The sequence below is a fragment of the Falco punctatus genome, assembly GCF_963210335.1.
Source record: "Falco punctatus genome assembly, chromosome: 17".
NCBI lineage: Eukaryota > Metazoa > Chordata > Aves > Falconiformes > Falconidae > Falco > Falco punctatus.
The window spans coordinates 3,124,664-3,147,375 of NC_137597.1; the positions used below are offsets into that span (position 1 = coordinate 3,124,664).

At 62.3% G+C, this 22,712-nt stretch overlaps 1 protein-coding gene across 1 annotated transcript; it reads left to right on the forward strand.

Moving 5' to 3' along the window:
• Positions 1–55: 55 nt before the first annotated feature.
• FGD2 (FYVE, RhoGEF and PH domain containing 2) lies at positions 56–22,328 on the forward strand (the record flags this gene model as incomplete). Its single annotated transcript, XM_080367896.1, is given in 19 exon segments — positions 56–81; positions 956–995; positions 998–1,153; positions 1,155–1,261; positions 3,236–3,506; positions 4,172–4,252; positions 4,763–4,911; positions 5,299–5,455; positions 5,571–5,709; positions 6,271–6,329; positions 6,712–6,858; positions 7,206–7,298; positions 7,623–7,702; positions 7,783–7,813; positions 7,922–8,014; positions 8,237–8,362; positions 8,562–8,708; positions 9,119–9,262; positions 9,347–22,328. Coding segments are annotated over 19 exon segments (2,277 nt in total). The 3' UTR covers positions 9,578–22,328.
• Between the last annotated feature and the right edge of the window lie 384 nt (positions 22,329–22,712).

Here is a 22,712-nt window from a genome sequence, read left to right on the forward strand (position 1 = left end):
TCACCGCGCCGGGCGGAACCATTGCCTGAGGGGTGGGGGGAGCGCGGGCGGAACCATGGCGGGAGGGGGGACGGAGCCACGGTGTGAGGGAGGGGACGGCGCGGCCACGACAGGCCGTGACAGGGGCAGCGCGGCCGGGCGAGGGCTGCGGCGGGGAAGGGAGGAGGCAGCGAGGCTTGGGCAGCGGGCGGGATGTGGCGAGGTGGGGCCATGCCCGGTGCCTGTTCCGCTGTGGGGTCTCCTCAGAGGGTGGGCTGCAGCAGCAGGGCCGTGAGGGGCTGGCAGTGGGGGGCTGGCAGTGGGGACTGGCAGTGGGGGGCTGGCAGTGGGGGTCTGGCAGTGGGGGGCTGGCAGTGGGGGGCTGGCTGGGGGGTGGCTGGCAGTGGGGGGCTGGCTGTGGGGACTGGCAGTGGGGGTCTGGCAGTGGGGGGCTGGCAGTGGGGGGCTGGCAGTGGGGGTCTGGCTGGGGGGGGGCTGGCAGCGAGGGGCTGGCTGTGGGGGGCTGGCTGTGGGGGTCTGGCAGTGGGGGGCTGGCAGTGGGGGGCTGGCAGTGGGGGGCTGGCTGGGGGGGGGCTTCCCGTGAGGTGGGGGCTGGCAGCTGGGGGTGGCCATGGGGGGCTGGCAGTGGGGGTCTGGCTGTGGGGGGCTGCCCGTGAGGTGGGGGCTGGCAGCTGGGGGTGGCCGTGGGGCCTGTGGCACTTTCACACCCCTCGCCCCTTCCCTCCCTCCCCCCCTGCCCCTCCGGGCAGCAGGACCCGCACACAGCCTGTGTGGGCTCCCGGGGCGCAGAGCACGGGGGGGCTGCAGCTCCCCTGTCCCCGGGCTCTTCCCCAGGCCTCCTGCCCAGCTCGGGCCCTTGCACCGTTCCCGCCGCCGCTCTGGGCTCGGCTCTGCCGCCGCTTTGGGGCACGCGGCAAGGGCCCTCCAAATGAACAAACTCCCCGCGTTTTCTCAGCGTTTCTCCTACTTGCAACCTGCTGCGCTTCCTCTTTCCTCTTCCCTCGAGGCCAACCCAGAGCCGAGCTCTCCTGCCACAGAAAGGACAGCGGATGGTCTTTGCCTTGTGCAAGCCCTCATCCCCAAACAATATTCTGGGTGCCAGAAACACCTCGAAGCAGAGAGAAGAAGGGAGCCACAGCCATCAGCGCCCGCCCCTGCAGCTCCTTCACACCCAGGACCCCCTCCCAGCCGGTGCCATGGAGGAAAAGGCCGATAATCACCGGAGCGTGTTGAACCTGGCAGCTATGTTTGAAGGGCAGTGGTAAGGAGGGAGGGTCCTGGGTGCCGTGGGTGCGTTAGGGCTCCGTATGGCATGGGTTTTGGAAGGAAGAAAGCGTAGAGGTGGTTTGGAGGCTGTGGAGAAGCGGTTTGCTAGGCGGTGGTTTGCTTTTCTTTAGCACCTGGATCTGCCCCAGCGTCTTCCCCCTGCTGCAGGCGGTGAAGTGTGAAAACCTCAGCAGGCTGTGACTGACTTAGCTGGAGGTTTCCGCGCCTGGCTTGGGGTTGGGTCGTGGCGTGCTGGTTGCCTCCACGCTCGGCACCTTTGCAGTCAGCCTGGCTGGCGAACACTTTTTCTCCTTTTGCTGTGGACAAAAAGATTTTGGTATGTAGGCAGGGCTCTTCCCTGGGAATTAACTGCTTGAGCATCTGGGAGGATCCAAGCCTCAGGCACCAGCCTCGGACTGTCTAGTTGTTTGCAGTGATGTGGATCCTAGGGAGGAAAGAGTTAGGTGCCAGGGTCAGAGCAAGGGGATCTGCCTGGCCCCTGGTGTGGGAAATAATTCTGAGGCTTGGGGCAAGTTATCGTTGTGGTCCATGCCTCAGTTTCCCCATCGGTTGAATCAGGGTACCAAATCTTGCCTTCCCGTGGGTCAGTGAGGTGCTCTTAGCGAGCTTTAATGAGGCTGGGTGGTTGGGCAGATGAGTTTTGCAGCACTTCCTAAAGATGGTCAGCCACAAGATTTCCTTCTGCTCCAGGAGCTTTGCCTGCATCTCTGCTACATCCTTTGCCCTGGGCTTTGTGCTCTGGGTGGCTCCAGAGCACCATGGTTGTCCCTATGGTCCCACAGTTGAAATTTGGCCAGTGATGTTGTTGTGTTGGAACTGTTTGCAGCATTTGATCTGGCTCCATTGCCCTGCTGCAGCATGTTTGTTGTTTACCATGAAGTGTGTGTTTGATTTAGAGGAAATAAAAGTAACGTAGAACTTTCAGAGGAAGCTGGAGAGCCTGGAACAGAAAACAGTTTAGCCCAAGTCAGTGCAAATAGAAAGGGAGAAGTTCCCTGTTGGATCTCAGCAGTGTGCTTAGGCTGCCACAGATCTGGGAGGCACTGGGAGAGACAGAAAAGCCTCTGTGTCACGGAGGGTTATGCCAGCCCCATGGACGGGAGGGGACGTGTGCGTGGCTGTGGGTGCACTCCTGAGCTCACAGATGTGTGCTTATCAGTGTGGGGATGGACCTGCATCCCTCTTCAGAGGAGTGTCTGCCCCTCAAGTCATCTCCTGTCCTCAACTTTGCAGTTTTATGGCCAGTTTCGTCCCGTTTTTCCCCTCCTCCTCATCCCACGCCTGTCTGCAGGCCACCAGTGGTTGTCTTTCCAGTTTCTGCCCAGAGCAATTTACCACAGACACCAGCTCAGATGACAGACCACTCGCTGTCATCTTCACAGCCTGTGCCCTGTGTGGCATCTTCCCCACGCCTGCTCTGGACCTGTTTTCCTTGTCTTTGCCAGAAAAGGGAAGAGAGAAAACTGCCAATAAACTACCACTCTGCAAAACCACCTATGCAAGCCTTCCTCTTGGATGACACCTCTTGGCTCTTTGGCTTTTAAAGCTTCATGCCCAAGGCTGCTGGCTCCCCATTTTTGCTCCATGGTGGCAGCAGGCAGAAAGCCAGAGCCGTGCCAGCACCGCAAAGGGTAGGGCTGTGCTCCGGAAAGCAAAACAGCTGTGGGTGGGATAAATGGCAGAGTCGTGCTTTTCTAGAGCAGGACAGGGACTGACCACATCAACATGAGGCCCTGGGAGAAGAGAGGCTGGATCCTGGCCCCTTGGAGGATGCGTGGGCTGTCGGACCCCGGTCTGTATCAGCGGGGTTGTAGCGGAGCAAAGCAGCATCGGTGCTGGGATGCTGCTGTGGCTGTTGTCTTTGCTTGAGGATGGTGGCTCTGAGCTGGGTGGCTCAGGCTGTGCTGGGGGAATGGGTGAGCTGATCGTGCCAATTCCTCTCTGGCAGGGCTAGCAAATTTGCCCGGAGGGAGAAGCAGGCTCCGCACGACCAGACTGCTGCTGCAGCCAGCCAGCCTCAGCAGCTTCCAGCATCCCCTGCCAGCCAGAGCTTCTCCCAGATGGCTGCCAGGCACCAAGCAGAGCAAGAGAATGAGGAGGAGGAGGAGCAGCAGGGTCGGCGGGGGCTCAGCTTCAAATGCCTCCGTTCTTTCCGACAGAAGATCAGTGGGGACAACTGGAGGAGGCAGCAGGACCCAGGCCTCACGCCTGGCAGCAAGGTGAGCTCTGGAGGCACCTCAGGCAAGGCTGGTGGGTGCCCACGCTCAGGCAGGGAGTCACATGGGCTGGGTGGGTTTGGAGGTCTCTGCTGGCCCTGCAAGGGCTGGTGCATGTGGTGACAGAGGAGTGGCCCCTTCCCTGATGCTTCAGGCACAAATTCCCCATAGTCAGATAGACCCAAGCAGACCTTGTCTCTTCCAGCTCTGATATAACTACGTTGTGGGGGTCACATGCACAGGTGAACCCAGCCAGGTCCACCTCAGGGCATCCCTGGGGCTGTGCTGGCCTTTGCCATCTGCAGGCAGGTTTCTGCAGGACTGCCTTTAATTACTAGGTGCAATTATAGACCATGGGCTTAACCCACCTCACCCTGCGCCACTCCTCTGGATCTCTATCCCTGTATTGCTCTGGGAGAAACAGGCAGAGAGGAAGGGGTGACCCACGAGGCCATGAGCCAGGCTTCCTGACAGCCCCCAAACGGCTTTGTTTTCACCCTTGTTTTCACTGCATACCTTGTAGAGGTCCTTCCCTTGCCCTCACATGGAGCAGGGTCCAGTTTGATGCTGGGCTGTGGTCTGTGAACAGCGGGGAACAGAGTTGAATCCCCTCAGGCTGGTGGGGGTCACGTCTCTGCCCATGAAATTGAGCCCTTCTCCCCTTGCAGGAACCAGAGGAAAAGAAAATCGCTCTGGAGCTGCTGGAGACAGAGCAGGCTTACGTCAACCGCCTCCACCTTCTCGACCAGGTGAGCTGCGGAGCACAGAGGCCCACGCAAGCCTGGGAGGTGATAGCCCTGCTGCCGCCTGCCCCCACCAGCACAGCTCGGCCACTCTGTGCTGACGGACCAGGCAGGACCACAGCGTAGCTCCGCACTCACCGATTTTCATGTACTCTGCAGTGGGGCTTGGACCCTGTGGCAGTGTGTGGGCTCGGTTCAGGGCACGCACAAGCCAGGGGCTGTTTTATCGAGATATGAAGGGAATGAAGCTGTATAGATACGAGCCACGTTGGGCTGCTGGTCTTCATGGCGAGAGGATGGGTCTGGCCTTTGCCTTTCTGATACCCCAGAGCTCCAGGGAGCACCTTTATCCCAGCAAAGCCTTCCATTTCCCTCCTGCTTCTCCCTGGAGGCCTGGGATTTCCCTCCTGCTCGGAGTCAGGCCTTTTCCCTGGGCGATGTGCTGGTCTCGGAGAGGGAATGGAGGATCCTCAAGTGTTTTCCTGACCCTTTTTATTCACCCCTTCTTTCTTCCAGATATTCTATACGGAGCTCATGAAAGAAGCCAAAAATGGGAAGACAGTCCCAGAGGAGGTGGTGAAAATGATCTTCTCCAACATCTCCTCCATCTACCAGTTCCACGCCAAGTTCTTCCTGCCGGAGCTGCAAAAGCGCATGGAGGACTGGTGAGCTGCGGAAGGGGAGGGCAGGATGCCTGGGTGGCTTTGCCAGGGTGGAGGAGCAGTGATGAATTTGGTCTCCTACCAGGACCAGATCTCAGCTCCAAGTGCCCTTGTGCTGAAAAGCACTTCCTTAAAACACTCCAGCCGAGAGCAGGGTATCTCTGAAAAGGGGGGGTGACATTTCAGGTGGTTTAGGGGTGTGCCCAGGCTGGCTGCAAGCTGGAGACGTTCCCGTTCTGGAGAGCAGGAAGTTGTAGGGGGACACAGCAGGTCACAACGCTAAAAACCTCTGTCCTCCACCGTGCACAAGCCGTCCCTTCGCTTTATCCCTCGCTGTCTGTCTGCCCCGCTGGACTGAGGAAGCTGGCGGTCTGTGGTTCCATCCTGCAGGAGCTGCAACCCTCGGATTGGGGATGTGATCCAGAAACTTGCGCCGTTCCTCAAGATGTACGGTGAATACGTGAAGAACTTCGACAAGGCCGTGGAGCTCATCACTGTCTGGTCAGAAAAATCGCCACCCTTCCAGGAGCTCATTGCTGACATCCAGGTAACGGGCCATGGCAGGGTGGGGGACCGCAGCAGTGCTCCCCAAAATCTGCTTGCGGGGGGTGGGAGCTGCCTTGGTCACTGTTTCTCTCTCCGTCTGCGGTGGCTCTCCCCAGAAGAGGAAGGTCTGTGCTAATCTAACGCTGCAGCACCACATGCTGGAACCTGTGCAGAGGATCCCACGCTACGAACTCCTCCTGAAAGAATATGTCCGAAAACTCCCACCCAAATCCCCAGACCGGGATGATGCAGAGAGTAAGGGCTCCGTCTGGCTCTCCCCGCTGTGGGGGTTGGGAAAGTGGGTTCACAGGGGAAATAACAGCCCCTGACGTTGCACGTGGGCATTGGGATACCTGGATTCTCTCACCAGCTGCCCCGTGCCCTTGGATAAACCTCACAGTCTGACCCTTTTCTAGCAGGGAAGGGGGTTAATCTGCCCTTTCGGGGTCTGTGGAAGCCAGCAGGGTGGGTGGGTGGTGTTTCAGGACAAGGACAGTCCCTCCAGAGCATCCCCCAAGGGAGACCTGCAGTGGCCGAGGGGCCGTCAGACCCCTACGGATAACAGGCTCCCAGTCCTGCTGGGATGGGGTGGTAAACGAACTGGATTTCTGGGTCCGGGGGCCCGACTGTAGCCCACCGCCCAGTCCGGCTGGACCCAGGGGCTTGTGCCGCGTTCCGGGGCCGTTGAGGCTGTGTCCAGGGGAGGACAGCAGCCACCACAGGCGGGCCTCCCCCCCCAGGGAGAGACCCAGGGGCTGTCTTCCACAGCTCCCTAGCAAGTGTTTAACCTCCACCCTCTTTCTCTTCTTGTTGCAGAGGCCCTGGAGATGGTTTTTATGGTGGCCAAGCACTCAAACGCAGCTATCGCCGAGATGGTGAGTGCCTATCCCAGCTGGCAGTGTCTTGTGGCTCGTGGCACGGTGATTTGCCGGATTTCCTCGTGGCCTCATTGCTGTGCGACTCAGTGGACACAGCCATGCCCTGAGCAGGACAGGAGCACTGTGGGTTCAGCAGAAGAGGCTGGATTCTGTTCTTGATGACTGACCCCATCACCCTGGGAAAGTCATGTCTGCAATATCAGCCAGGATGTGACTGGCTGTTTGAGGCTGGGAGCTGCTCTCGAAGATCAGTCTGGGGTGAGAGTGCTGTGCCACCTCTCCCAGTACTCAGCAGCTGGCCTGGGAGGCGGGGATGGAGGGGACCCAGGGTTGTGGCTGCTCGGCTCCCCACACGGACAGGTCCCTCTGCCTCCCTCAGGAACGGCTGCAGAACCTCTGGGTGGTCTACCAGCGGCTGGGCCTCGAGGATGACATTGTGGATCCCTCCAACGAGCTGATCAAGGAGGGGCCGATCCAAAAAATCTCCACCCGCAACAACAGCACATCGGAGAAGTACCTGTTCCTGGTGGGAGCTGGGATGCCCAGGGAAAGGGGCAGGGGGCAGATAAGATGGGAATGGGGAGAGGGGCAGCGCAGCCTGGACGGGGTGTCGCTGGGTCATCCCTACACAGAGGGGATGAATTCAGAGCTGGGGGATGACATCCCCTGGGTGCAGATGACATCCCCTGGGGGTGTGCCACGCTCCCAGAGTGCTCTGCCTCTGCAGGGGGGAGAGGGCTGGGGCAGGAGCAGTCACTCGGTAGGCTGGATTCTTCCCAAGGGCCTGCTCAGCCCCAGGGGGGTGGGGGTCCTAGATCCCAGGGAAGCCCCCAGCCCTGAGCACCAACCAACCCTCTTCCCCTCCCTGCCCAGTTCAACAACATGCTGCTGTACTGCGTGCCCAAGGTCATCCAGGTGGGCGCTGAGTTCCAGGTCCACCTCCGCATCAACGTGGATGGCATGAAGGTCAGACAAGCACCTTGTCTTTGTGCTTCCCCCAGGCCGCGGCTTCTCCAAAACGCGCCCTGCTCTGGGTGTGATGTGGCTGCTGCCCTGCGCTTCCTCGGAAAGGAGGGAGGAGCTGGAGCCGGGGGTGGCTTTGTGGGTGAGGAGGGCTGGCAGCTATAGGCTGATCTTCTTAAATAGCAGCGAAATCTTGTGCTTGTAGGCTTGAAGGGACTGAAGGGCTTGTGCCTGGGGGAAGTCCCTGTCCCCCACATCATGAAGGAGGGTCCCTGTGTGCTGGAGGTGGGTTCAGTTGCTCCACATCCTTTCTTCGGTCTCTCTCAGGTGCAGGAGCTGAATGACACACAGTTCCCTCACACCTTCCTGGTCTCGGGAAAGCAGCGGACGCTGGAGCTCCAAGCCAGGTAAGGGGGAGGGGGGGAGGGTTCTGCAGACCCTCAAGGAGGAGGGACAACGGCTTATCCACCTCCCTCTTTGTACCCAGGTCTGAAGAGGAGATGAACGCCTGGATCAAGGTACCACCGAGTGCTGGGAGAGGCGGCACACCTTACTCACCCCAGCTGGATGTCCTGTGTCAGGGGCAGCCCCCGCAACTGCCCCTCCAGCCCTGTCTTCCCCTCTAGGCCTTCCAAGATGCCATTGACAGGAAGGAGAAGAGGACTGAGACCTTTAAGACGGCAGTACCTGGGCTGGAGACGGGCACCCCCGCGTTGAAGGTAACCCTCCTGCCCTCCTCGTGCCTTGTCTGCCTCCGGCACCCCCTCTGCACAGCAGCTCAGCAGAGCCCACCTTGCTGTCCCTGTTGCCCTAGCTAAACAGAGCTGGAGGGAGGCTGCGGGTGGGGAGAAGGACTGAGGAGAGGAAGGGGTGAGAGCAGAGGGGCTAAAACCTCCTGGCCCGTGGCTAGCAGGCCCAGCAATGCAGTCTCCCACCCCCAGACAGAGGAGCTGGGCCGCCGAGCTCCACAGTGGGTGCGAGACAACCTGGTGACCATGTGCATGCGCTGCAAGGAGCCCTTCAATGCTATCGTGCGCCGGAGGCACCACTGTCGAGCTTGTGGATACATGAGCTGCCTCGTCCCCCCCTCTTCCCTCCCTCCTGGCCCGCTTGGGTGCTGCTGGGGCAGGAGCTCACCTCTCCTACACCTTGGACCCCTTTCCCCGGCCTCAGGGTTGCTCCTGCCCCTTGGCTCCTCATGGAGTTGTCTCTGGGATCCCCCAGCCCTGCCCCAGTCTCACCAGTGTCCCTGTCTGGTGGTTGTAGGTGGTGTGTGCTCGCTGCTCTGACTACAAGGCTGAGCTACAGTATGATGGGAACCGCCTGAACCGCGTGTGCCAGGAGTGTTACGTCTTCCTGACGGGCCACTTGATGCTTGAGGACCGGGAGGGGAAGCACAAAGGCATCCTGGAGGTGAGCGCTGCCCCTCTCTGCCCATCCTCCCTGGGCCCTGCTCCCCTGTCCCTGTCCCTCTGAGCTCTGCCACCCACCCTGGTCCCCAGCCTCGCTGGCACAGCCTGGCTGCGCGCCTGCAGCGGGAGGGGTGGGAGTCACTCCTGCAGCACTTGGAGGGTCCCTGCTAACTGCGGGGCTGGTGGATGAGCTAAGCGCCCTCCCTCCTGCTCTGAGCCCAGGACTGGGCATCCAGGACTCCCCCCGCTACAGGATCTCAGCAGGACCCTCACAGGCAGGACCACCCCTCACCTGCCCCTGGTTTGGGGGGTTTTGTGGGGCAGGCGGTGAATTCCCTAAGAAAGGACCTTCACGCCCTTGCTGCTTCCCGCACTGGGTATTTAGGGATTTTGGGGGGGGTTTTTTGACAGAAGGGAGCTGCAGAGGTATCAGGCAGGAGTTTGCTGTGCAGTTCCCTGCAGCTGCTGGACAAGAACGGCAAGGGGGGCATGCGGGGCTGGTTCGTGATCCCACAGGATGATCCCCTCGTGCTGTACATCTACGCGGCCCCCCAGGTAAGGCCCAGCTCAGCACCACCTGCAAGGGACATCCCGGTGTGCCCATCCCCTGCCTCTCACCGCTGTCTCTGCTCTTGGCAGGACGTCCGAGCCCACACCTCCATCCCGCTGCTGGGCTACGAGGTGAGGGACCTGCCGCAGGAGCACTCCCGCCACCTCTTCCAGCTGGCACAATCCCGGCAGCTCTACACCTTTGTGGCCGACACCGAGGAGCTGAAACGGCGCTGGATGAGGGCCATGGCGCGCTCCGCCGCAGGCATCACGGACCTGGAGGAGGCTGAGGACGTGGACTCCTGCAATGAAGCAGAATGAGGCCATGGCCACCTCCTGGGCTGCCTGGTGGGTCAGACCTCCCCCTGCCCGTCCCACTCGCGGCTGGCTTCGGGCAGGTCCCGAACCTCTGCGTTTTGGGGTTTCCTCACGTAAAGGACAAGGTGGGGGCACATTTGCCACCGCACAGACAAACCAGATCCCCCTTCCCCTTCCTCTATGCTCTCTGCACCGGCCGGAGGCGATGGGGGTCCCCGAGCCGTGAGGTGGAGGGAGAGCCAGGGGTTTGGGGGGACCTGCGCCCCTGCGGCCCGGCTGTCCCCAGCGCGCTGTGCTGTGCCGTACCGCCGGCTGCCGCCCGGGGGCAGCACCGCCTCAGCCTTCCTCCCGGCCCGGCTCCGGCCGGGGGATGCCGCAGGGGGGATGCCCACTTTTGGGAAAGCATCTTTGGAGCTGGGACTGCTGCGATAAATCCTACCTGCAATCCCCCTGTGCGGTCCAAGGAGCATTTTTTTTTTTTTTTTTTGGGCGGGTGGGAGGGTATTTACCAGAGCGCCCTGTGGAATTGTCACCGGCGCCCCACATCGCCTTACCCATAGCCAGCCCCGGTCTGGCACCCTGCAGAGACCCAGTTTGTAGGTCACCCTCACCTGGCTCAGGGCCCCTAGTGCTGGATTTGGGATGTCCCTCTCCCAGCCTGTCACCGCTCCTGGCCTCACACTGCTGCAGTCCCACGTGTGGGGGTACCCCTTAACCACAGACACCCCCAGCCTGCGGTGCTGAGCCAGCCCACGCTCCCGTCACAGACTTACCGTGCAGCCCATCCTGCTCACAAGCACCTTCCACCCTCGTACCTCTCTTGGTCACTCGTTTCCTCGGGGGGAAATGCTCTGGGACAAGGCTGGGTCACGCAGGTGATGCTGCTGCACTGGTGCTGAGCAGCAATGCTGGGGCGACACGAGGGAATTCCCCTCTCCATCATCAGCGTAATGAGCACCTCTGGTCGTTTCACACAGCGCTGTGGGCTGCAGCCCCACGTTTTTCTCTCTGCATCCTCCTTAGCTCCCAAAAAATGTTGCCCAGGCAGAAGCTGCCTCTTCTGAGCCCAGCAGAGGCTGAAATGGGATGCGGGAGCCCGGTGCGGGGAGCTGCGGGAGCCCGCTATCCCAGGCAGGCAGGGAGGGCTCTCCCTAGCAGGCAGGGCTTGCTGCCTGCACCCGGATCACGCAGCAGCTCCAGCCCACCAGCCGGAAGCACAGCACCCTCGGGCAGAGCCCAGCAGCATCACAGGCTAAACGGATCCATGGGCAGTGGGAAGCGAGTTGGAGCCAGACACTGCAAATGGGGACAACCCGCAGGGAAGGGATGGGGGAGCAAAGGTGAATCGTAGCCATCAACACTCTGGGGGGCTTTGGGAGCCTGGAAAAAGCTGTGAGCATCATCCTCCTCCATCTACCCAGCTCAGCTCATCCCAGGAAAGGGCAAACTGGCAGCTTCATCTCCTCCAACTTGAGAGACACCATCATGGAAGCGGGCGAAGAGCTAGGTGTCGGGGGGAGAGCTCTGCCGAAGCAGTTGTCCCTCGGGGTGCCACCCACTTTGGGGCTGAGCCCAGAAGCAACCAGCTTCCACCCCAAACCCACCCTCACCTCCCACCACCGCCTCATGTGAAGGGGAATCCCCAGCACCCAAGGGAAAGCTGGGCAGCACAGGGTGCTGGTCGGGGAGGGGGAAAAAGCAGGCAAAGGGGAAGCCTGCGGGGCTGGAAGGTTCTGCATGGTGGCCTTCCGCCTCGGCGTCACCTCTGTGTCACTGAGGAACAAAACAAGCCTGGAGCGTGGAGCTGCCCTCAGCCTGCAGCTCATGAATGGGCCTAAGAATAGATTTCCTGTTTACTGACGAGAAATCACTTCTGGGGCAGAGGGCACCTGGGTGCTATTTTTACCACCTCCTGCCCTTCTCCTTCCCAGCCCCCAGCCACCCTCCAGCACCACTGCCCCGCTGCAGCACCCATATGTGTCGCGGGAGAGGGGTTGCTGGGGACAAGAGGTGACCAAGGGGTGATGGGGCACCAGGCAGGTTACTCAGCATCGTGCCATCCCCGAAGGCACCTGCCTGAAGGCAGCATCACCCGGCATCCCCGAGCATCCCTAAAAGAGGCTGGTGGGAGACCCACCTCACTGGGGAGGGATGTGTGTGTGTGTGTGTGTGTGATTCCCCTACTCTGCTTTTCTAGTTAAATTTTTTTTTTTAGCACCCCAGACATGGTGCAAACGCACTGATGGATTTTTCTCTTCCTGTGTTTTTTTTGGTCCCCTGGCTGCGTCGCGGCGATGGTCAAGCAGAGTGGTTTGGCCTCTCGCTTCCCCGCGTAGAAAGTGAAACCCGGTGCAGAAGTCGCGCAGTTTCCTATTCTTGAGAATGAGGAAGGCTCCGAGGCCACTTACCGGAATCCCCCTGGCCGCAGCCCTCCCCGCAGCCTCTTCTTGTAAGCACTGACCAAAATACCCCATGAAACCCACGCGCCGCCGTGGGGGGCTGGGCCACCCCTCGTTGAGAAAACCCAGCCCGCGGCAGGGGAACGGGCGCGGGGCGGCCGGCACCTTGGAGGCGTCGCTGTCCCACGCTCATCCCAAATCCCGCGCTATGGGAAGGGGGATGCGGAGAGGGTCAAGGGCATGGAGCGAGCAGAGAGGGGGCTGCCAGGGGCACGGAGGAGTAGGGGTGCGCTGTGGTCCCCCCCTGCGCCCTGCTGCGGGGCTCGGTCCGGTGTCGCCTCCCCCTGCTCCCCACGCAGGGGCTCGGCAGGTCCCAGGGCCAGTTCCCCCACGTGCCCCCCAAGCGCGGGGGCAGGGTGGGGACCACATGGGCCTGTAAGACCACCCGCCCCCAGCCTGCAGGGCTGCTTGGGAGCTGCTCTGTGGGGCTGGGGCTTTTGCTCTATAGGGACAGGCTCTATAGGGGGTTTCTTTACAGGGTATTCACTCCCTCTCTATAGAGACTGCTCTATGGGCGTATTCTCTTGCTAATTGCAGGTCCCTATAGGGGCTGCGCTCTGCTGTGTGAGGTGGAGTTCCCTGCCCTATAGGGGCTGGGCTCTAGGGGGTTGCATCGCTGCGGCGGTAGCTCTTGCTCTGTAACGCCTGGGCTTGGGTTGTGTAGGAGCTGGGCTGCATAGGGAGCGGGGGGGGGGGGGGGGGGGGGGCGGTGCTCGTCTTTTCTAGGTGTTGGGCTCCACAGGTTGCTCTGCTCTAGAGGGGCTGTGCCCCCCGCAGGGGCTGTGCCCGCCGGTGCTGAGCCCGCAGCCCCACGGGCTGTTCTGGCAGCGTGGCCCTCGCCGCAGCGCCGCGGGGCTGGGGCTGGGGCTGGGGCTGGGGCTGCGCAGGCCGGAGCTGCGGCAGCATGGCCTCTCCCCGCCGCGCAGCCTCGCCAGCCCGTGGGGGCTCCGCTGCGCCCGCCGAGCGCTTTAAATAATAGATACACCGAGGCCGAAGGCAGCCGCAACGCAGCCCTGCCCCAGAGCATCGCTCCCGCCATGCCCCAGGCTGCGGGGGGGCACCTGGGACCCCCATCTCCCCCGAGGCTGGGGGCACCCCCCTGGGTGGGGCGATTTAAGGATGGGTGATGATGCTAAATGATGCAAAAATATCTATGATGCCCTCTCCCCCCAAAAAGTGACAGCCAGGATTGTGCAACCTTAGGGCTGGGGGACCCTCACCCTGCCCTACACCCACCCCCCCAAACCCCCCAGGCAGCAATGCAAGGCAGGAGGGGGTTCCCCAGCATCCACCCAGCTGCACCCCCTCTTTGCATTGCAGGGTGTCCCCGGGCGTGGGGGGACCTTGGCGGGGGGGGGGTGGGGGGTGTTGCATCTTCCACCTCCTTTTTGGGGGGGGCCCCCGGGCTGCTGGCAAAGGGCATTTCGTGCAATTGAGAACCAGGTCGTGCATCTCGCGTCTGGCGAGGCGGGAGGTGTTTCCCAGTGGCGCAGGAATTTGCTGTTTGCGCCTGTGTTGCAGGAGGCTGGGGGAAGGAAGGGGGGGGGGGGGGGGGGCCGCTGCTGGCAGTTGTTATTATTTAATTTTATTTTCCTGCCTCCATCCAGGAATCTCTGCAATGTGCCGGCTGCTCCCCGGGAGGCTGGGGCGGCCGTGAGTCACTGCTGCTGCTGGAACGTGACTCAGTCCTGCTGCTCTCCCCGGCAGGACATGACCAGACTGCCAAAGCCAGGGAGAAGCCCCAGCGCAGCCGCCTGCCCGCGCCGGTGGGCGAGGACACACGAAATCCCCCTGGAGAGCTCAGCCCCTGCTGAGGATATCCCTGCTGGGGCTATCGGCCCATCGCCGTGGAGCAGGACTCAGGCTGGGGGGGGGCAGAATGGCCTCTTTTATTTATTTCTCTTTTTTTTTTTTTTTTTTTTTCCCCTCCTTTTTTTTTTTTTTTTATATATATTTTCCCAGCCAGGAAAACCCTCTCCACCCACGCCGGCTCAGCCAGCCGTGCATCGCCGTGGGGCTGTGGGTACCTCCCTGGGGTTTTGCTGCCCCATCTTCCAAGCCAGGCCCTATGGGAGAGCAGGGAAAGCTCCTGGCACTGCTCCTGCCCCAGTTCCTGTGCCTCAGTTTCCCCATCCGATGAGGAGCGGAGATTTCCCCGTCAGGGAGCGGGATGGGGGTTACTTCAGGTTGCGCTTCGAGGTCGGTGAATAGCAGCTGCGGGGGGTTATTATTAATATGAACAGCCAGGCTCGGCCAGGGCTCAGGTGGCGGGGAGGGACGGGGGTGACGTGGAGCAGCCCTTGAGTCACGGGGCAGGAGCAGGGGGTGGCCGAGCCCTGCGCTGAGCCCCGACACGCTCGCTGCACCCCGGGGCTGCGACAGCCAGAGGCTGAGGCCACCCCACTCATCCCACCCAGGGCTGGGTGATGCCGGGCACGAGCCCTCCTCATCCTCCCGCCGCTGCTGCGTGGGGAAAGGGGCTGCGGGGGTGGGAGAGCAGCGGAGGCGGCCACGGGGCAGAGCCGAGCGCCGGGATGCTTGTCACACCTCAGGCCCGCCGTGCCTGCGTGGCCGCAGCTGCCTCTGTCAGCTGTGATTGAAAGCCAAGCCAGGCTGGCAGGCCTTCTCTGTGATCTTGTTAATTAAGAAATACATTTAATTAGCAGCACCCCAGCTGTGACTCAGCTAATCATCATGATCGAAACAAGAGCCGGACTCCAGCACCAGAGCACGGCAGCGCCAAACCCCCCCACCGGCCGCAAGCCCCCGGCTCTGCCGTGGGACCCCGTCACCCGCCAGGCACAGCCCGATGCCCCCCTGGAGTTTTGGGGTGAGTTTTCCCCCGGGCAGGTTGGTGCTGAGTCCATCCCCACGCAGCACCGCACACACAGGCAGGGTGTCATCCCCACCGGGGGCAATTACCCATTGCCACACTGCGAATAATCATATTAATAACCCATTTACCGTGCTATAAATAGTCTCGATAATAACACCCTGGACTTTCCAGGAATAGATCATCAAAAATGCGGGGAAAGCCATTCCCCACAGCCTGGGTTGCAGATGGGGAAACTGAGGCACGGCCGGTTTGGGGCACAACTCTCACCCACTGCACCCAGCCGTCTGCCAGGCAGCTGTGGAATTTGCTCCCGAATAAACCGTCATGTAAATGAGCCCTTATGTATATTTATGGGCACCGTCCTGCCAGCTGGAATCTAATAGGGGAGAAAATAAACTGGGAAACTGCCTGGAACAGGAGGGCGGCGCTTCACACCTCGGCCCCACACCCCACTGGCGCTGCCAGGGATGGGTGTCTGTCTGTCCTGCTCCCTGGGGTGGCTGTCACTGGGCTTGGGTACCCAGCCCTGCACCCTGGGGTGCCCAGCCCTGGTGCTGAGCGCCCAGCCCCCCGGGTCCCGGGGTGCCCAGGGAGCTGGTAGCGGCTGCTCTGCAGCTGCTGCGGGTTTGGGGGTCTGGAAAACGTGGGGGTGTTGCAGCAGGTGAAGCTGCAGCACATTTGGCATCCTTGGGGGGCGGGGGTTGGCGCTGGCACAGGGGTCCCTCCCTGCTGCAGGTGGCACCGCTGTCCCCAGCGCTCCTGACGGGTGCTCCTTCCCTGCTGCGCGCGCGATGCACACACGTGTGTGCGTGTGCATGCGTGTGCATGGGGGTGTGCCCATGCCTGTGCACGCAGCAGTGCCACGCCAGCGCTGCAGGGTGCAGAGCACCCAGGGGTGGCCGCAGCAGCGGGGCCAGCGGCAGCACCCATGGCGGGGGGGCAGAGCCGCGCACCCGGGGGTGCCCTCGCCCGGGTTTCCCGCAGCCTCCGCAGCGGCACCGGGCGGGGGAGCGGGCGGCAGCCGGCGGGAGCGAGGCCGATTAGGGATGCAGACAGCGCATCGCCTGATGTCTTCCCGTCTCAAGAAGACAGCGCAGGCCCACGTGGCCACCCCGCCACCAGCCTCCCCTCGGCACCCCACACCTCGGTGGGTGCCTCATGCCGGGGGCAGCCCCACTGCCCGTGACCGGCTTTTCGGGGCGCGGAGGCAGCGGGTGGCGCGGGGACGCGGTCCCTTGGGTCCCAGCAGGTCATTAAGGGATGCGATGGTGCCAAGGCCGGGTGTCACCCTGCAGCCATTTGGGGGGGGGATTCCTCCCTGCGAAGGGAGGTCGGCGAGGCCGGGGGGGGTCGGAGCAGAGATGCTGGCAGGGCTTCGTGCTGCAGCACCTCTCCCTCCCTCCCTCCTGCTGCTCCTGAGCGCTCGCCACCGTGATTCCCTGCAGCAGGCTAAAAATATCCCCGGGAGCTGCCGCCGCACACCGGCACTTGGAGGTGGTTATAAATAACCGGGGGGGGGGAGCTCGTGCTGGCCCCGCGTCGCTCCGGCCCTTCCCGGCTGCTGCGGGAGGGGGTTGCAGCCCCCGTCCTCGCTGTGCTGCCGGAGGGGTGGATGGACGTGGAGGCGTGCGGGGAAATGGAGACGGAGTAGCCTCTGCCCCTGGGCTGGGGGGGGAAACTGAGGCACAGGTGGGGCTCTGCTGGGGTGGGGGAGGGGAAGCGATGGGCCCATTTGCCCGTGATGCCAGGGGAGAGGGGATCAGCCCCGTATTGATGGCAGGGTGGGGGGGTGGAGGGACACACACAAACCCCTGAGCTTGTGGCTTGTGTCACCCTGAGGCACATCCGTCTGCCTCAGCGATATCCCTCTGCATCAGCCCCGTCCCTTTGCAGCAGCTCCATCTCCTGCAGCAGAACCAGCCTCCCGCACCCAGCGGGTCCCTCCATGCTGGATGTGTCCCTTTGCACCAGCTCCCTCCTGCTGCCTTGGATCCCTCCTGCTGCCTTGGATCCCTCCTGCTGCCTTGGATCCATCCTGCTGCCTTGGATCCATCCTGCTGCCATGGATCCCTCCTGCTGCCATGGATCCCTCCTGCTGCCTTGGATCCCTCCTGCTGCCTTGGATCCATCCTGCTGCCATGGATCCATCCTGCTGCCTTGGATCCATCCTGCTGCCATGGATCCCTCCTGCTGCCATGGATCCCTCCTGCTGCCATGGATCCATCCTGCTGCCTTGGATCCATCCTGCTGCCATGGATCCCTCCTGCTGCCTTGGATCCCTCCTGCTGTCTTGGATCCCTCCTGCTGCCTTGGATCTGTCCCCCTCCATCCGATCCAGCCCCAGACCACGACTGCCTCTCTCTTCCCACACCGCCCTCCCTGGGGTGGGGGACGAGCTCTGGGGACCAGCTGGGGGGATCTGTCCCCTTCCCTCCCCCCTCTCCCTCCCACAGCGCCCCGCTCCCACCTCTGATCCCTGCACCGAGCTGGGGCAGTTCTCATGCCTGCGCACCCCGAGCAGCTCCACATCATGGCCAGCTTCCTCCAAGGCCACTGGAACGGGCTGCAGGAGGGGGGTCCCATGCAGGAGGGGGGGTCCCAGTTCGGTCCCATCACCCTGTTAGGGCTGAGCATCCCAGGGGAGCCCCCTCCCGCCGTCCCTCCCTCCTCGCTCCCGTCCTCGACGTGTCCCAGCCCACCCCGGCAGAGCTGCCAAGGCACAGGGCAAACGGGGACAAGCCGGGAGAGAGAGTGATTTTTGCGAGCGTTTATTTTCCTCCATCAAAATCCACCAGCCGGAGAAAGCAGCGGGGGGGAGGATGGGGAAACCCATCAGATTTCACGGGGGATGCTGCCGCCCCCCGTGCCGCCGCTGTATTTATTTCCCCCCCCTCCCCGTAACACATTTCATGTCGGCCCCGTAACGAAGCAGAGTAATAAATATCAGGGTGCTGGTACGCGGTGAATCACCGCCTGCTCCCGGCACTGACACGCCGCGGCTCACGGCGCTTCTGTCCCCAGCTCTGTCCCCCCACCAGCCCCCCGGGTCCCCGGGCAGCCGAGCCCCCACGTCCCCGGGTCCCTGCCACAGCCAGGCCACGGGGCAGCCGCAGCCACGCACAAACATGTTTGGCCACATTTCCCTGGCTCCCGCCCCAGGCTGGTGCCGGGAATCGGCTCCAAAAAACATGTTTTGTGGGAAGGGACCCGCTCGGTAGGAACATTTCGCCAGCTGATGGGAGGCTGCGGGAGACCCAGGGATGCTCCTCCCTGCCCGGGATGCTGGGGGTGGCCCCATGCTGGACCCCACAGTCGGTCACCCCATCCCAGCGTTGTCCCCAGTGTGCCTAACTGGTTCCAGTGGGTTCATCCAACCCTGGGGCAGATGTCCCGTTTTCCAGCCCCACAACCCTCCAGCCCCGGGTGCTGCCACCTCCCCGCACCCATCCTGCACGCCTTGGCCTCAGCCAGCTGGTCCCTGTGGGATGGAGGGGGTTTCCCTCCCCGCCAGGTCAGCGTGTCCCCTGTTGAAAAGCCAAAGTGACACATCTGTAAAGCGCAACCGCTGGCAGGACGCCCTGGGCTCGGCGAGCACCTCCCGCCAGCCTCCCAGCACCAATCCCCTCCCAAGCAGCTCCCCCGGGACCTCAGACCCACCCTGGACCCCACTGCTGCAATGGGGCCAGCACATCTGGGAGGCACATCTGGGGCCGTGCAACTCGGTGTCACCCTCGGTGGCGAGTGACAGCCCATCCCAAGAGCCGGGGAAGTGGCATGGTCCCTGCGAGCTGGAGTTCAAAGTCCCCCCAAGCGGCTGATCCCCTCCACAAGTTACAGAAGGTCCTTGGACCTCGTGAGCAGCTGGTGTGAAGCTGTAATTACCTTAATTAGCTCTGGGATTGCATTCCCTCCCCGTGCTAATTTCGTTTCTACAGTAACCAGCCCGAGAGGTGTGCGTGCGCTCGGAGTGAGACGGAGACAGGAGCCCCAGCAGCCAAACCAGGCACCCCGAAACCACCCCGAAACCAGGGGCCACCCCCACTCCCCCACCCCCCAGGGGCTCAGCCAGCCCCGCTCTCCCCACGCAGAGGTTCCAGAGGCTCCTCAGTGTTTCCCACCATCTCAACAGCGTCATTTGCTGCTGGGAGCATCCATCCGGCTCCGGGAAAGGGACCGGCGGGGGGGAGCGGGGCTGGAGGCTGATGGTGCCCAGAGGCGCAGGTGGATTCAGGAGCAGGCAGAGCCTGGGCTCCTTCGCTGCTGCTGGTATTTGCTGTAACCCAATATCCCCCTGATGTAAGAGCCATTTGGGAGGAAACCATAAAAGCTTCAGGAAATGGGTATTAATTCACATCGTGGCAATAAAAGGGAAGGAGGGCTCCCGGGCAGCGTGGCCGCCTCGGGGCAGCGAAGGCAAGTGGGGCTGGGGGGCACAACCTCTGCTGGGCAATCTCGGAATGGATCCCCCCATAACTGGGAATTAGCCACTCACCCCCCGAGTGGTTTTGGACAGAGAGGGGGTGGCTGCAACATGGGAGCGCTGAGGTCTCACCTGGCTGCTGCATTGCCGGCCCCTTGAGCCGAGGATTTGTTTGGAGCTGGAGCGTGGCTTGGGGCGACTTTCTCGCCCTGGAAATTTGGAGTGGGTCCAGCTCTTCCCCTGCAAATGCCAAACCCTCCGCTGACTGCATCTCTCCCTGATGCCAACCGGCCTTGGCACGGCGACGGTGACCCCCCCGCACGGGCAGGGGCCGGGGCTGCTCCTGACCCATCAACTGAGCAGGGGGAAGCCCCACGCTCCCACCCTGCGCAAGGGCAAGGACCAGGCGATTCCAGGGCCACGCTGGTCCGTTCCGCAGCCATCCCTGAGGCGGGCATCATCCTGCAGCAGAAAAGGCCCCTGGACTGGGCAGGATCCATCCTGCTGCCTGGGGAGGGAGTGGGGCGATGCCTTGGGAGCCCCAGGAGGGATGCGTGGGGGGGTGCCCTCCCCTCCACCGCACAGGGAGCCCTGGGCTTGCCGTGCACGTGGAGCTATAAATAGTGCTGGAAAGCAGGTTGCCACTCTCCTGTCGCTCCACAAAGGATTCGGCAGCCCAAAAAGCCAGCAGGGCCCGGGGAGGGGGGGCAGGAGGGTGCACAGCAAGGAGCACGCTCCTGCTCCCTGTTTCAGGCATCCGAGAGCAGCATTTCCCGGGACGGATTTCTCCCCGGCGGCGGGCAGCAGCAGCAGGACGGGCGGCGGAGGCGAATTTCGCTGAGTGGTTGCTTTTTAAAAATAACTCTGCCTTTGTCAGCAGGTCAGGGTTGCTCCAGATTGAATAATCGCAGCCGCCCAACCCTCCCCTGCTCCCGGGTGCTCGCTGGCAGCCCCAGCCCAGGATGCATCAGGCAGCTGCTGGACCACGGCCGCTTCGCCACCATCAGTGTCCCCAGGGGTTGAGCATCTCATGGGGGACAAGATGCTCTGCGTCCCCCGCCCTGCTTCCCCGCAACCCAGCCCAAAAGCTGCTGCTGGTGGTGATGCCCTGAGCTGGCATCCGCAGGGCTGGGGGGGGGGGGGGGGCGGAATGGGGGGAGCTGCGGGAGGAATCAGGGCGCGTGGGGACGGAGCCGTTGGGTGTTTGCTGAAATGACTGACTCATGCAGTAATTACGCCTTAAATGTGAGCACGTTTTTGCAGGGATGAAAGCTGCTCACATGAGCCGAGGCAGAGAGCTTGCCCGTTCTCCCCCCACCGAAGGCTCTGCCCCAGCCGCCGCCGCAGCAGGGAAGGAACGATCCAGGCACCTTCCAGCGGGAATCGGGAGCAGGGAACGTGCCCCAGCTCTGGGGCAGCAGCTGAAGGATGGACAGGAGCGGGGTGATGGGGGAAACCTGGGGCAGAATGGACAAGTGGCTGGGGAAGGAAGGTGAAATCCTGCGAGAAAACCATGACGGCAGAGCGGTGCCTTCGGCTGAATTGCAGCGAAGCCAGTGATGCTCCGGCTGGGCACGGCACGGCACGGCACGGCACAGGGACACCTGCGTGGCACGGTTCGAGGGCTGGGCTGGCTTCCAGGCAGGCAATGTTTGGAAAGAGATGAAGCAATTTGGCGGCACCAGCTGAGACTGGACACCTACGGCGTTGGGAGGGGGAATAAAGCACATGGGAAGGAAAAGCTGAAGCGCCAAACGGCAGCGAGCTCAGACCGGGGCTGGCTCCTGGCGAAGTCGATTCCTAAATTCTTGCAACTGGAGAAATACTGCCTGCTGTGGGGAAACTGGAAACGGGCTCTGTCGCAGTGGCCAAAAGAGGGGCTGAGGGCAGGAAAGCAGCTCCCTGGGATCGTCCTCGCTGCTGAGGGCACCAGGGATGCTGTGCTACCTGGGGCTACGCCACACCGAAAGGATGCTAAGGAAAATGGGGAGGGGGGAATGAAACCCCCCCAGCCACATCCCTTGTCCTGTCCCAGGCACGATGGGAACAAGGGGCTGAGCCACCTGCAGAGGCCAGACTGCCTCTGGACACCCGGGGACCCCCCAGAGAGCCCTTGTCCCCACCCCAGTCTCTCTTTGGGGCAGCTTGGGAGCAAACGCTGGTGTTGCACAGATAAATCCCGGTCGGGGAAGGAGGCAGGTGCAGCGCAGAAACTGCAGGTGCCTTATTGCTCCCTACAAAGACACAGGCCATGGTGGCTGGGGAGATGCCTGCTTGGCTGGGACTCCATCAGCGGGACACGGGAGGGTGGAAAACAGGAGACACTGCAAAGGGGTTCAGCCTGCTCAGAGCTGCTGTTTGGGCTCCCCTGGGGCATCTTCCCCTGATAAGAGAGTGGTGACAGGCTCAGCATCCTCACGCAGCCATCCTCACGCACCCTTTGCCAAGCTGGCAGGGACGCAAGTTCTTCCCGTCGTGATGCTGTCGCCAGAGTGAACGCCAACGGCGGGGCCAGATCTCACAGAGAAATCATCAGCCTTGTTCAGGTCTGATTTACACCCCAGAGACGCTGCTGCACTCGGTAAAGCCGCCACTGATTGATAGCAGCGCGACAGCATCCCACCCCACGCCATCTGCATCCTCCCCCGGCACCCAGGGACAGCCCCACGCCACCCGCCCTCCCGCAGCCCCATCTGCCCGTGATGGCATCGCCCCACGGAGCCACCCCCACCCCGCCACTGCCACCAGGACACGGGGGTGATGCTCCCCAGCACCCTGCAGCACCCTTGGCTGCCTCCATCCCCATCAGACTGCGGTGGGACTGCACAACCTGCTGCAATCCCTGCTCGGAGGAAGCATCACCAGGGTCCACTGGCCCCCTCGCTGCGGTACCCGGTGGGTACCGGCTCTGCCAGTGGCTGATCCAGCGACGAAGCCGCGGGGATCTTTCCACATCCCCATCACACATCTGCAGGCGCTCCCTCCCTCGTTGCAAAATGCCTCCCCAAGACCTTCCCATTAAAATCAAACCCTTCAGCACGTTGGCGTTTGGGGTCCCCACTGGGGATGGGGTGCACTTGCCCTCCCAGCCCTCCTCCTCACCCACCCACCCACCCCCCCACCATTTCAGAGGTGAGAAAGGAAATCGCAGCCTTGGTTTTCCCTCTTCTATTTTTTTTTTTTTTTTAAATATTATAAAGGCAGGGAGCAATTTGGGATTGTGCTGCTGGTGGAGGGGCTGGCGGCATGCCGGCGCTCTCCAGGCTGGTGGGGAAAAACGGGGAGGGGGGATATAAAAGGTTTCATGCAGTGAGCCGGGCACTCAGGGAAGAGGCTGAAAGGGGGCGGTGAGTGCTTTGTATTTCATGCTTGAAGGCACCAAGGCTTTTACCAGCCTTCCCGCGATGATTTAAGACCGGCTGT